The sequence below is a fragment of the Falco biarmicus genome, chromosome 12 (assembly GCF_023638135.1).
Source record: "Falco biarmicus isolate bFalBia1 chromosome 12, bFalBia1.pri, whole genome shotgun sequence".
Taxonomy (NCBI): Eukaryota; Metazoa; Chordata; class Aves; order Falconiformes; family Falconidae; genus Falco; species Falco biarmicus.
This window is the reverse complement of record NC_079299.1, coordinates 22,058,865-22,074,344: the sequence shown is the minus strand read 5'-3', so window position 1 is coordinate 22,074,344 and position 15,480 is coordinate 22,058,865. Positions and strand designations below refer to the sequence as shown.

General features: G+C 36.9%; 1 protein-coding gene across 1 annotated transcript in view; it reads left to right on the top strand.

Moving 5' to 3' along the window:
• Positions 1–15,480, top strand: part of TTC27 (tetratricopeptide repeat domain 27) — a 126,612-nt gene that overhangs the window by 70,334 nt on the left and 40,798 nt on the right. The window contains exon 10 of the mRNA XM_056357635.1: positions 2,495–2,608. Coding sequence (XP_056213610.1) covers positions 2,495–2,608 — 114 coding nt within the window. The remainder of the gene's footprint in view (positions 1–2,494; positions 2,609–15,480) is intronic.

Below are 15,480 nucleotides of genomic sequence, written 5' to 3'. Positions count from 1 at the left end.
ACCCTTTATACATGTATTATTTTGTATCTGTGGTGCTGTAAACATTACAGTTAGGCATTGAAAAGGTGAGCATTTGAGTTCTGATGCAGGACTGAGCTGAGTACAAGTATAAAATTACAAGAGTTTCTTAACTGAAAAATAGGCCTGGTTGTCATCATCCTATGCAATTGCAATGGTTTTTTGTATCAATAAAAAAAAAAGTATCAATAAAACTGGTAGAGAATTTAGCTTTTTCTTCTGTAATTGTACAGCAGGTATACCTTACATTTTGTTTTATAAATACCTTTTAAAAAGCAGGATTGTTATTTAAGATAAGACTGTCATTGCTTCTGCAGAGGAGTGAAACATAATTATCCCTGCCTCTCTCCCACCCTGTTTCTCTTCGCTTCTCCTCTCTCCCCATATGACTTTATACACACTTTATACAGCATGATTGCTTAAATCAGTGCAATGGTGTGTGGGAGGTATGCATAGAGGCTGAAGAAAGGCTTTCCTGAGCTGCTGGTTCTCTTGCAGAGCTGTGTGGCGTGAACACAGAGGCTTTGTGCTATACTCTCCTTGTGCCAGTTGCTAAGGTGAGCCAGGGTAAGGGGACGAGTATTCTGCTGCTGGGCAAGGGCTGTAATTGGACCTGAAAATATCTTTAGGAGCACTATTAGTCAAGCCTTTTAGTTTCCATTATTCTTTTGAGAGATGTTGTGTTCATTTGAAAAATAAATACTAGTATCTACGACAATGTAGCAGAGAAAAAATTCCCTTTAAGTAAAAAATAAAATAATATGACAGAATACCAATAGTGGAGAAAATGGAGAAAAGGGTAACCTTTGTTATAAAAGAAGTTTTTAAGCTAAAGTAAACAACCTTCAAGTGTTTGCCCTAACAAACTCTTAAGGTGTATTTTTTTTAGTAGCCACCTGGATTGGCCACTGAAGAATAAATTCAGAAACCAGGGTCCTCTGTTAGGAATGCCTTGTACTTGTCCTGCCTGCAGTGCACGGGTTTGTCTTAAGACCAAACAAAAATAGGTAGGAGACTTAACTTCCCATGATGAGGCAGTAGAGAGATGAGCTTCCCACTAGGATTTGAACCAGTTAACAGATTTACTGATCATAATCAATTTGTAAAAAGGATACTTGAAAGTTTACAGAATATAAAAGATTGTAATTGTGTTCCTCTAATTACTTCCAGGTCCTCAGCACAGAGGACAGTATAGAAGCCTTGGGGTACTTCTTACTTGTAATACTGAGTGGAAGTTGTGGAAGTGCAGAGATCATTGGTCAGAAGAGGGAGGATCAGCTGATGTTGAAGTGTTTGGTGGCTGTACATGTGCTCATACTGCTTTCATTTATGCTTTCATTTGCTGTTGCCTCTGTTCCCATTGTAGTTTTGCTTGGAGATAATTTGTTTTAGCTTGTTTCTTTCTGCTTCCTTTCCTGTGAAAACACTAGGGAAAAGAAAAACAGATTACAATATGACAGAAATTTGTCAGGCGTTTCACACAAACCACCAGCAAAGTATACTTTTTAATGCTTTGGGAAATCTTTGAAAGGAAAGAATAAAGCCACTGGGTTTTTTTCTGCAGTCTACAAGTATCTATAGACAAATTTATTTTCTCAGAGAAGCTGGATTGTATTTGTAGTGTCAATGAAATTAGCAAGGATGTTTTCCTACTGTCTCCCGTTTCAAAGTGAGTAACAGAAAAATGATATGCTCTGTCTGAAACCATACTGGAAAGAATCCATGGTGGTCTGTACATTATTAAGGGATATCAAAGTTGTATTGGCTACGTATCTCCTATCGGGCTTTCCTAAAAATCAGTGATTGGAGACTGGCACCAAGTTCCTGGCATCAGGGCAGGGCATTCCAAGTGATAACTTACCATATCTTTAGGAAAGCTTTTTACCTAGAATATTCCATATTCCCCATACATCTACTACACATCAAAAATTCTTCCTGTTATTCTCTAGTCATGGCAAATTCTAAATTAATTAATATTCTTCAGATTCTTAGCAATTTCAGCCTGTTTAATGTGGAGGTGCTGTTAATGCAGGCATCAGAGCATCTCATACATTACGAGGGGGCAAAAGAGAGCTGGTTTTGTTCAGCCTTAAGAAGCAGGATCCCTGCTGCTGTCTACAGCTATCCAGTATGCAGGTGTGGGGAAGGCTGAGCCAGACTGCTTCAGTATCGGATTCTGTATTTTCCTTCCATTCTGAGTAGCTATTTTAATTTGTGCAGTTTGGTGTATACACCATATGGGTACGTGTACAGACTGTATGCAGTCTGAAGGAGAAAAAAAAGTTTTGATGCCTTTTATATTGAAAATAGATTAAGGTAATCTGTACAGCCTTCAATTCATCAAAGAGACTACAACCGTGTATTTGACTTTCAGACTAGGAAACAGCATTCATGCTCAAGAACACTGTTAAAAACTTTATTGTCTTCAGTGTCTTTTAAAATGAAATAATGAAAAAATGGTTTTTTTCCTCTGCAGTGCTTGCTCGCTCAGCCAAAGTTCTGGGCTATTCAGACATCAGCCTTACTCCTTCGGACCAAGCTTGAGAAAGGAAATACTCGCAGAATGGAACGGGCAATGAAGCAGACTCAGGTAAGACTTCCGAGCTGCCTTGTTTTAAGTAGAGGGTTTTTTATATGTCAAATAGAAACAGACAGGAGTTAGGAGCTTCTGCAGTTCCTTTCTGCGACCTGTACAGTGAGATATTTTCTAATTATGTCTCTAAATTAGATCCATAAACCACAAAACCTTATATGTCTCCTGGTCTTGAGATAGTCTTACATGTACAAGTAATAAATGGTCACTTTCATTCAAAAAAGTGACAAGTTTTCAAGATTGAAACTAAAATCTGTTTTCTTACCTCTAGTTTTAGACTTCTGATCTGAGGAGGTTTTTATGTAGAAGTTCATGAATGTAAAGCTGCTACTGCTATCATATTTTCAAAGTTTTCACTCAAGTAAATCATCTGTAGAAAGCACTTAAATTTGTGAATAGTCACTGGTATTGTGAGAACAAAGAAAACACATTTTTGAATAAAGCAGCGCTTTCAGTTTAGCATTTTTTTGTGATACTTAGTGATTAACATTTTTATTGCGAGCTTGAGGCAATGATTAGATAATCTAGCTCCAAACAAATAGATCAGTTTTCAAATACAAAAAAGAAATTTTAAAATTCTGAAGTGTCAGCTAGTAGGATTGTTTTACAAAATAGATTTTTCAAAGGAAAGGTCTGTAAGCTATAGAAATACTAATTTTTCCCTTCATATTACAGAGTTTTGTTAGCCATTTTTCATCTTTATGTTGTTAAGTCTTGTCACACATGAACAGCAGGCATTTCTATGTGTCCATTAGGCAGCAGTCCTGCTGACTAAAACAGTTGGGAATGTATAAAATTTAGGATTATGGTGCTGTGTAATTAAATCCTGAAAAGCTGATGTTTCATTTAAAATCATTATTGGTGCTTGGCTCTTTGAAGGAGTGCAGATTGGGTGTGCTGGTGCATTTTTCTTTTGCTGAAGAGGACACGCAGTTGCTCTAGTGGAATTTCCTGGGGTCATTAGAAGGGTGTCAATGAAGCCAGGATTCCAGTTCTAGGAGGTGTAGCATCTGATGGCAATTGGGAAGCAATCTCAGGATCCTTGATGCCCATAGCCATAAAACAGTTGCAGTGTCTCCAGCATTTTTGTCTACCTTGATTAAACCTGAGTACCAGAAATTGGTTACACTATACAGTTTGACAGTCTTATGATGGAAATCTTCACAAAGGCGTTACTGTTGCAAGTACATTTGTGTGACTTTGTATGCTGAAACTGTAGTAATGTGAGAGATTTGATTAGTATGTGCTGTGATATTTTGGGAGGTGATCTCAGAGGAGACACAAAATCTGTGGTTTTAAATACTGTCTTCTAGTGTGCTTCTGTTTTCTTTCTTTTAAGTTTTCTAGACCTTTGAATATAATGACATATTTGTGTTGATTTGATATGGTATCAAGCTCAGTTTCCAAAAATAGTTAACAGTTGTTTGAGGATTGATACGTGCTAAAATAATCAAATAACTTGAATAACTTTCCATTTAAGGTTTCCATTCCTGAGTTCCATCAGATCAGAATTTTTTTAATATTGTGGTTTCTAACAGTTGTAAGAAGGAATCAGAAAACATAGTGAATGATATTATTTTTATATGACACAAGTTTTTTTGATATATCATCTTCATGAAGATGCCAAAGAGCTAGTGAGTTCTGCAGCCATTTATTGGTAGAAAATGGATTTCAAAACCATAGAATTTTCATAGAAATTGTTTTGGTGGGGTTTGTTTGTTTGCTTTACAGTTTTATGTTTACTAGTTCAGATTGCTGTAGAAAGATTAGATATTGAAGATTAAGGAAGGAGGTGGGTGTAAATATGATTAGATTCCCCCTGTTTGCAATATCAATTTTTTTAAATAATTATAAAAATTCTTGTAAGGCAGCATGAATAAGAAGTGGTAAACTAAATCCTCTAAGTTAGTTACTTCAAGGGTGTCTGAGGGGTGCATGAGCAATTGATAGGCTCTGACGGTATTGATGCTGGGACTCTCCTCTTCTACTTTAACTCTCCTCCTTTTTCCCGTTTCCACCCTTACCTACTTCTATGCTGGGTCTGCAGCTGACAAGCATCTTTTTAGATTAATATCACTGGGCAGGTGTATGCTGCTTTTCAGCTCTAAAGCAAGCCAGGCTACATTGTTGGTTTGTCAAAGCAAGCAGGTTTTGGCTACATTTTTTTGTGGGCCTGGCTATGTATGTTTAACTTATTTTAATTATTTGAAAATAATTGCAGCTATTTTTGAAATGAGAGTATATTGGTTGAATTTATTTGCCGTGCTCCAAGTATTAAATATGTCCCTATCTTATGTTAAACAGTCCTTATTAAATGATTTTGTATTTTTTTCTAATTGAAAAGCTTCAAAAGGAATCGGAATGATAATTTTCAAAACCTTTCTCTGATTACTTTAAAAATCTGAACTACAGGTGATGTAGTGTTTGGAACAGATTTTAAAATGATCGTTCTGGGTGCTCTGGAACCTACTTCAACTAGTAGCTAACTGAAAGTGAAGAAAAGAGATTTTTTTTTTCTTGTTTTTTTCTGGATGCTGCTGGTTGTCTCTGTCCAGTTTTTGCCTAAGTGAGGTTTGGATCCACAAAAATAAGGTTAAAGATTTCTAAAGCCAGTACTTTTTTTTCAGCCATTTTTCTAAGAAAAGGAAACAGTATTTGAGCGCTAAAACAGTTATTTTACATTCCACTAGAATACTTAATCATGACCAGTATAACATACATTGAAGTCTGGATCAAGCTACTGCCAACCAAAATGTGACTCTGGATAGGGTATAATTTTTTTAAGATTGGGTGTTTTGTTTTTTTCCGTGTGGGTGTAGGTGAAGGAGGGTGAGAAGTGCTAGGGTGGAAAGAAAGGGAGGGAGAAAACAGGAAGAAAAGGGGATGTCTTTTGATAAATAGCTATCCACATAACCAGAAACTGGCCATTTCTACATCAATTTTGGGATCTTCACCTACCTTCTATTGTAAGAGAGTAGTTCAGAAACTATTAATAGTGGAAAATGGGCTGGAATAAGCTGTTAAACCACAAATTACTGTGCACAGCGCAGCCAGAGCTCAAGTAATAGGATGGGGGAGAAAAAAGGAATTTTGAGTGGTCAAAGAGCTATGAAAAAAGAGAAAAGGAAGGGGTGATTTAAAAAACAAAACAAAACAACCAGTTTAAAGCACATAACAAATAGCATCCCACTGTAGTTTCTTGATCTATGAAGCAAGTGTACTCTTCCATTTCAGTGGATCTTTAAATATTTCTAAGAACGCAGCAAAATGAATTAACATGCTGTGCTTCGTATAAAGAGTGGTTGGGTAGAAGTGAGAGCATCGTTACTGCTGGATTACACTGGCAGTGGAAGAGGTGAAGCTGCCATGTGCCTGGTAGACCAGTAGCCTGCTCAGGCTTGTCCTGCAGTGACTTGTTACAGCTACTGCCTGCAGCTTGATCTGGGTGGTTACACTGGCTACCTCAATGCTTGCAGCTTTCCTCAGCTTGTTATGTGCCCCTTTTTTGATTGTATTTTCTGCTGCTCGTGGCACCTGGTGATAGCATGCCTGTAAGCTAATCACTTGGTTTTCCTAACACGCAGTAGAACATATGTGGTATTTCATATGCTTCACTCTTGCTTGCTTTTCTTGGCAGCAAAGGAATTTGCCTGTTAGGGGGAGAGAAATGTGTCTTGAAAAGGGTATTTTTAATAAGACTTCAGGAGACCTGGGAGCAGACTGGCAATATTACGGGCTAATCATTATGTCTAAGATCGAAATGTCACATGAGATCTTGTTTTATATCCTTAGTCATACACAGATGTATGGGGTTGGGAATTCTGTGTCAACTGCCCTGTAATTTTCACTTAAATAATACTTCAGAGTGTCGTTTTCTCCAGCAACTAATGTTTTTCTGTGTGTACAAGAAAGGGAAATAATGATTATTTGTGTGTGTGTGTGTGTGTAAATTGTTCTTACTATAGAAACATGCTGGTTGGTGTTCAGTTCTTTCAAATCTGAAAAGGATTTATGTACATCTATAGAAAGAGAAGGCTGGTATCGATCTAACAGAACTGGCACCTTGAGCTCAATGAGCCTGAATGCAACTTTGCTGTTCTGTTATTTTCACATTGATGGTCTTTAAATGGTTATACAAGGAGCTTATGTCATTTATCATAGAAATATATCCCTTTTATTTTCAAAATTAAACTGTCACCTCCTTGCCAACTTGCTCCCTCTGCTTTGCTTTACTTGGCTGTTGTTCTAAATTGGACAAGTTCAGCAGTTAAGAGGAGAGTTCAAAAAGGAGAGGGGAGCAGTATTCCTCCCACTAGGCTGATCTAAAGAAGTTTGAGGCTAACTTCTTTTGCTTCTCAAGTCATGTATCTTTCTGATCAGCCCTCTCAAGACCATGGTTGGAGCAATAGAAAGAGACTTTTAGTATGGCCAAGGGATTGACAGCTCTTGTCTGTTCAGCTAAATTATTGGATCACCTACTAGGAGTTCCTATTCCTATTCTTTAACCCCCTCTTGTACTCTAAGAGTATGTTAAATAAGATTTTAATTGTTGCTTTTAGTTGTGCATGGGATGGGAGAGGAGAAGGAGGAGAAAAATTTATCGCTAATAAATTTGTTTCACATGAAGTTGAAAGTTTTAACAGAAAGTTATTGGGATCTGTGAGATGCGCTGATGAACTGAAAGAGATTTGTCTCACTTCCTTCAGGAGTGTAGTAAGTGGAAGACAGACTTCTATCCTGTAGAGATCCTCCATTGATACCCCTATAGTTTTCAACTATTAGTTTGTATTTATTATTAGAACACATGTTCCAAATAGTGCTTGCAAAGATGAGAAAAGCCAGGTGTCTTATAAAACCTTTCCTTGATGAATTCTACACAAGATCACAAGGTCTCCAGAACCCTAGAAATGAATGTTACTGCTTCAGAAAGCAATCGCAGGAGAGAGTGACCTCTTGGTGATAGTTATGATTTCAGTCTCAAGACACACATCTCCAGAATGTATTTTATTTTGTTTAAGCAGATGACAGATTTGACAGACAATGCTACATTACACAAGTGATTCAGGGGATCCACTGAACTCATTAGCACATTTAAAATAATTAAAGTGGTGGTGCTTGGCTCCCTCTGGTTTTCTTCCACTATGCAATTATGGGTTTTGTTGGAGGGAAAAAAAAACAAAACCAGGGATCCAGCCTGCCAAGAGTTATTCAAGTGCTTTTGTACTACTGGCAAAAAAAAGAGAATATTGAATAGTATAATTTTCCAGGTAATTATTTCTGCCTAGAAGTTTTCTTCTGCAGTGTTGTATTTGCCAGTTTGGATCAGCGCTATTGGTGTGGGGAAAAGAATGAAACCATTCTTTCTGTGCTAAAGTTTCTTCATATTTTCTCAGCTAGTACTTTTAAAGTACAAACCTTTTTGCTTATATGAGAACTATGTTCAGTGCCTGAGCTGTTCCACTTCCAGTGTCAATGCACTTTCTAAAAGGAGCCAAAAATACTAAGTTCCCGTTTTTTTCCAAATGTTTCCCATTGAATATTAGCTTTGAAGGCATTTACCTTTCTCCCTTTACAGTTTCTTTGCTCAGTGTCCTGACAATTTGAATGATGGTGTTAGGCATCATAATATTGTCAGATAGGAGAATCCTTAAGCCGTATTGAATAGTAATATTACACTTTTTTTTAATAGACAAAGTGATGACAGAGAGTTGCAAAGAAAAATATGAGTGTCGACAGATTCCAGGAGTCAACATTCACATCTTCTGCCTAAGCTTTGCCCTGGAACGCATGAGCATTATAAGCTCAACTTCAAGGAACTAAACAATTCAAATAATTAAGTTCCACATGTAATCAGACCACATACAAGGTGTGGAGGACACATTATTCCCACCTATTGCTAAATTGCATAGATGAGGCTTTACAGCTGTTGCTGCATTTGAATAGATTAATCTCTGCTGCTGTATGTCATAAATATCATTGCAGATCTGAAGATAAGTGTCCTGAGGTGAGTTAACAAACCATGTTAGCTATGCAGTACTGGTGGACAGGTTTTCTTGAGTCACAATATCCAGTGCATATGCCACGTATTACAAACCAGACTGTCTCTTATCTGTTAAGGCAGTTGTCTGTTCCTCCTATATTGTAATTAAACTCTGACTTAACAATGATAGCTTTTCTTCTTTTTATTTCTTCTCTGTCCTTGTCCTCACTTCCCCCTTTAGTGAAAACCAGAAACCAAAGCTGACGGAAAAAGACTTTGGATCTATTTTTCAGCATTGACTGCAGTTGTGCCTTCCCCCAGAGCAAGCTGATTTGGGAACTATAAGAGCAGTGTAACCACAACAGCTTGAAACTTAATGCAGGCTTACTATTTTGAAGTGTATCCAGTTCCTCTGCAGGTCGTGCACCCTGTGCAAAGTGTTATACAACTGCTGTTCACCAATAGCAGTATCAAAGCTAGCTAACTAGCTACAAACGGGGGACTTATCTATACAAGAAACAGTTGTCCTCTGTGGGTGAGTCTCCACATGTGTGATTGCATGAGGCATATGGCTACTGGTCTAGGGCAGATATATGCAGCTATATCGAGCTGTGACAAAAATGCCAAATCATCTGATAGGAAAGGGGGAACCTTCAATGCAGATCTCTTTGAGAGGATGGACTACTGGACTACAACTACCTCTCCTGTTCCTGATTTATACAAAAACTCAGGTTAAACCTAAGGCCAGCCAGATGTATTTGGCTTTTGAGACTGCGGAGTAAGGTTACAATGCTGCACTGCAAACAAATAAGCTGCAAGCATACCAAAAAGGGGGCAAGATGCATATATGGAAATGGGGAATGGGGATGTTCTTTCCCCAAATGCCAAATGATCTACCGTATATTTGGACTAACTTAAAATGTACCCCTGTCATGGTGAATTGATGGATGATATCAGTATTCTTGCTTTTTCAACAGAAAATGCCACTCATTTTCTGGTTTTAAATCCATCCTTCACAAGCGAGCTGATAAATATAGCCTCTACAGGCTTTAGGAGAAGTTCTGCTTATACCTTTTGATACATCATAAAAATGAATAACATAATTGACAGGTGAAACAGCTTTTTCTTTGAAAGCAAAAACATTCAAGAAGGTACACTTGATTGGTAAGGATAATGCAATAACTATAAAATTATGTTTCATATAAGTAACATTAAAATAAGTAAAAAATAAATGTAAATGGCATAAAGAAAAAAATCTATATTGTAGTTTTCTGAAGATTTTGTGTCCTCTTTAAGTGGATTTGTCCTGATACTTAAGTCATTAACAGGCTTCAACATTGAAACCCATATCCTAAGCACTGGAGCTCAGTAACTTTGGGCTCAATATTTGTCCAGAACAGTAAGCTCATAATTTTCAAAGTCACTAATGCTACTGTGCTGTTACAGACCTCATTTGTTTCACCATGTTTCTTTAGGTGGTAGTGTTTGACTACAACAAAACATTCCAAATGGCAATTGCATAGGACATGCTCTATATTGCCTGGTATACTGCTTGGCTCTCAGTTTCAAAAGAAAAGGAAATACTAAGTCAGACATTCATGAATCCAAGTTACCTTCTGCTCGTGACCTTGACCTCTTTTGTGCTAATTTTGATATCAAAATGCTTTATATTTCATTTGGGATTGTTGGACTCATTTCCTCTTGTGTGCTTTCCTTCCCCACCCAGCTGCAAAAGCCCTATTATAAAGAAATCGATGCTTTTTTTGGTAACATGACACTGACAACCTAAGTGAACATTTGTTTCCTAGTTGGCTGGCATTGGTTTCAAAGAGAAATACACATTTGCAAGGCCTGGTATAGCAAACAAAAACATTCACCTTAAGAATCTACTACATGACTAATTTTAGAAAAAATACAGACACACACAGTTCCAGCACCCTAATCAATAACTTCTGCTCCAGCATACTTTACCTTATAACTCATAACATCTTCTTGCATCTTAAAAGTTCACCTGGAGTTATGCAAAAACTCTTTTTGGTAGTCCAGTACTTCAAGTTCTTTTGCATAAATGTCTTACAAGTTTTTGGCCTCCTCGCCTTCCTGCCATCAAAATGATAGTATAGGTAAAACCAGTACCTTAAACTCAAGACGTAGTCTACTCCTGAGTAATTTTGGAATTTGAACTCATTACATTTGGATAACTTCAGATGATGATCTTGCTTTAAACATGTAGAGTATACTTAGGAAGTAAGTTTAAAGTGAAGAATTAATTTCTTTGCCCGAGGACAAAGTAGGAATGGAGTAGGGAAGAATGAACTACCAGAATATCACAAAGAAGTTCTGGGAAATGTTGTATAAACTGTAACTTTCCAGTTTTCCACTATTGAAAGTAGAAAAAAGATACAGCTTTAACTGGTACACCAGAGAATTAGACTGAAAAACCTCACAGATAAAATGCCTACTAAAGGTAGGCAGTAAAACAAGTGTAATTTTTCTAAATGCTTGCTTTCTGAAGTGAGGTCAACAAGAAGTGGTAAATCAATGTTTTTATACAGTAGGAAGTGTAGAAGAGTTGTTTAAAATTGGTAATTTAGCTGAATCACTTCATGCTGAATACTTGAAAATGTTAATATCTTTCTGCCTTCAATATCTCTATTATGATGCAGTCACTACCTGTAGAACAACAAAGTTTAAAAGTCCAAGTGATAGCACAGTTATGACATAAGCTGGGGTAGAGAAAAACTGGTACATCCAATTAATGTTTAGATATTCTACTACAATATCTATTAAAACTACACTTATAATCAGTAATCTAAATTAACTTACACTTATAATCAGTAATCTATATTAATATACCAGCAGGACATGTTTTGCTGCTGAGGTTTAAAGGCAATTGGATGCATGACCTGGTGAAAATCTGGTGAAAATCATATTACCTGGGATGGGAGTATGCTGAAGTGGTAAACCAGTCTTCAGCAGCTGCCACACAGGTGCAAAGGCATGTTTTCTTTCATAGCTCAACACGTGGTTTATTCAGAGTTGAGAAACTCCTTGGGAGCTGCTAAGACAAGACAGCATGTTTTTCTTGTTTGCTGTATGAAATCAGGCCTGAAACTGAGATCTACTAATTTTAATGTCTTGTAAAAACAGTGTAATCAGAACCTATTTGTTTCTAAGATACATGTAAGAAAGGAGCAACTTGTAAATGCAAAACACAGTTGGATAGTTGTCTTTCTGGTTACAAGGCCTATAATTCTATTTAACTGGTATAGTAATGTACATTTGCTTTATTTGCTAATCACACTTCCATTTCCATCTAGAAAACTCTTAAGACAATGGCAGGTTAGTTTCTTTAGGATGTGAGAAATGCCATTCATCATTCTCTAACATTTGAATTTTAAAAAACCCAGGAATTTTCCACTAAAGATATAATTGTCTTAAACATGTTTACATGGGATCCTCCTGGTTTAAAAAAAAAAAAAAGAAAAAAGAAGGCTATTTATAATTGAAAGACATTCTGATTCTCATTGCTGATGAAAATTAGTCTTTTAAAGGAACAGAAGTCACTAATGCAAAAAAACCAAAACAAAACAAAAACCAACAGCAAACCAAACAAATAAAAAAAAAACCCCAAAATTATTTGTTGGCTGAAATAATATTGATGTTTATTAATTCAAATTACATAAACATATCAGTTCTTTCTGACTCAGGTATACTTTATCTTCAAAAACACAAGCCTGTATGCAGATTTCACTTGATTAGGACTGTAGTCTATTAAAAATATGGAAACTATTTACTCCATAAAATGTTTTGTAAGAGCCAAATAAAGACAAACAGATTAAATTTTGCATTCCTTTGAGATTTTAATAGTTTTCAAGAACAATAAAATCATATGCAGAGCAAGTGTAAAATGCCCTGATGATGATAATTTTGCAGTTATAGTTCAGTAGGGGTGATCAGTTTATTATAGGTAAGAAATTACGTCAGTTAAATAAAACAAAGCAGTTGTCTTTGTCCTCCCACAGTTTTCTCCAAGGAATATATTCCTAGTCTTCCCCTGCAAAGCCTACTAAATGAATGAGTTTTTCAGCACGACAAGAAGGCACTAACCATGTAGGATACTGTAGTTCAAGGAGTTCCAAGGCCCTGGGTGACCTGTTCCTCAAAATGTGGAGGATTAATTCAGTCTTGAAAGACTAATTTATAGTCGTGCATGTAGTAGATAGGGCCTTCTTATTTACTGAAATGAAGCTAAGACATACAAAAACAATTCCTGGGAAACAGTGCAATAACAATGAGACAAATGTTATTGATAGAAGTGTTTGTGTCTGTGTGTTTTTTAATATTTTGAAAGGGATCCAGCATTGTTCTGAAAAATTCTTCCATTAGAAGGTATTTTAGTGCTACTTTAACCATTGCAGGAAATGAGAGACTAGAGAATGTTTTTGGTTTTAAAAGTATTCAAAGTGAAAGAATATGGAAATAGTAGTACTCCAATACTTCCAGAAGTTGGAATAGTAATAAGTCAAAGCCAATTTAGTAAATCCCAGAATTAGGGGTCCTTGCTTTTGTCCTTGTATATACTCACCCAATAAAAAAGAAACAGTCTGTCAGTAAGGCTTTCCTTTTCTTCTGATAGTAAAAAAACCACACTTCCTCAGGTCAGCATACAACTGTGATTTTAAGAGAAGCCAATGTATTTGTTGTCAAAGGAGATTTTCAGAAGGAAATCTGATAAAAGCTGAAAAGAATTACTCTCAAATTTTAAAGTAGGGGCAAAAAAGTGGTTATCTAGCCAAATCATGGTAGAGTCTGAGAACATATTACACTGGAAGCATTTTATTTTTATCATGTAGAACAACACCAGAGATAATCAAGGAGAATACTTCAGGCAGTTTCTTGAACAACAGTTAAGAGTAAGATTTCAGCAGATCAGTTTCTGTGACAAAACTGATGAGGTATAAGCTGCGGAGATTCATAATCATTGACCTAGGATTCACAGACAGTGGGGTGAAGGGATTTGTAAAAAAGATCCTTAAACTGGTTACAAATCTTTGTGAGATAAATGTAAAAATAGTAAAGAAAAATAATGTTTGAAGAAAGGATAAAATAGAAGAGAATGGACTATTGTGTCATTAATGAGGGGAAAATGTTACTTCTCTTTTTTTAGATTAAATGGTTGTATTATTTACAAAACCAAGAACTAATTCCAAGAATGAAAATGTTCATGCTTTGAAATAAGTTGGTAACTGTCATGCTATAGTAGGGAGTGACAACTGCTTTTTCTGTGTTTCTACCGAAAGGATTTCCATCCTGCCAAGGGCCTAGCTCTTCAGTAAGTTACAGCGAGGGGAGGGTTATTAAAAAAATTATTTAAAACAGTAATTGTATGTGGCTTCTAAATGTTCAGAGGTAGGAAATTTTGGGAATCTAGTATGTAAAGAATCAGTTGATTGGAAACTGTTATACTGGGGACAAACTGCAATAGTGTGGGCTGAATGTAGCTTCTAACTAGAGAACTGCTGGCCTAACTGATTTAGTTCCTGTTCCATTTATCATTATGAATTAAGGAATATATTTGGCTTCTGAACTTTCCAAACTGATTTAAAGACCATTGAATCAAATAATCATTTGGATCAGTGTATGGAGAGTTCTGTGATATATTGACTCTTCAATATTTCCATTTGCTTTTGCAGTTACCCAGTTTCTTCACAGTATTGCTGTCTATCTGGATGTGGTAAATTATAGCACTGCAGTTTTGTGATAAGACTTGGGCAAACAATACGACCTACCATGCCTGAAACTAGATTTTAAATGGCATAAATATTGTTGTTTGTAGCTATTATGCACATTGCTGTGCTACACCCACCCATTTTTCCAGATGCAGATCTGCGCAAACATTGAAGTTGCCTAGAAATAGAAACATGCAGTAAATGATTCTACCAAAGAACACTTCATCTCTCGTTTTATCTGTTTTCCCCATGTAAAATGCGTGCAAACATAATCATTATTAATGTTGCAAGTTCAGACACTTAAAAGTTACAGAATGCCGAATCACAATGCAATCTTCAACTCCTTTCAGGAGTGCTTAAGCACTGCACCTTGCCAGGACAATTCCTCTGGTCTGAAATCTGCTTTCTTCCCTCTGGTTCTCCATTAAAGGTGCAGACTGAGGACTGGATGAATGGTCAGAGGCCCAGCAGACTCATGGGCTCAGGTTCTTCTCTTCCCCTGGAAAAAACTGGTAGCAGGAAGCAGGCAGTGGCAGCTGCTGGTGGAGGAGTCAGTTTGTCCTTTAGACCTCTCCCTCTGGCCAAGGTTGGGGTATCTCAAGTAAAAAGAGGCAGCTGAAAGCAAAATGCATCTGTTCCTTTGTCAGCACTGTGCTACCTCCTCCTACAGACCTACAAGAAAATCGCCTCCAGTGCAAGGCTGGTGCCATTCAAACTTGCAGCTGAGTGCCCTAGGTTAAGTAATTGAAGACTGTTAAAGGATTGATGGGTGTACATGTTACACCAGTTGATATTTTGTTTCCACAGCCCATGGGTTTGTTGGGCAAGGTTTTTAGTATCCTGAGTCCCTGTTAAATTGTAGCTGCTCTTCAGTGAAGTAGCAGAAGACCTGTAGTCCAGTCTCTGACCCTCAACCTGTTTGGTGCAAGTGACTGGCAGGACCGTAAAACGCCTTCCAGCTGAGTGAAAATTTTGTTTTGGTTTGGTTTCTGTATTAGTTGTGTACCAGACAGGCTGTGCCAAATATTGCTATATGATTGTGGAAAGAATTGTGGTTTTGTGGATTCCTCCTGTTATGATAAAGAACAACTGAGTCTTCAGGGGAGATTGATGTGCTTCTATTTGAGTATGTCATACAATCAGGCATGGACTATTTA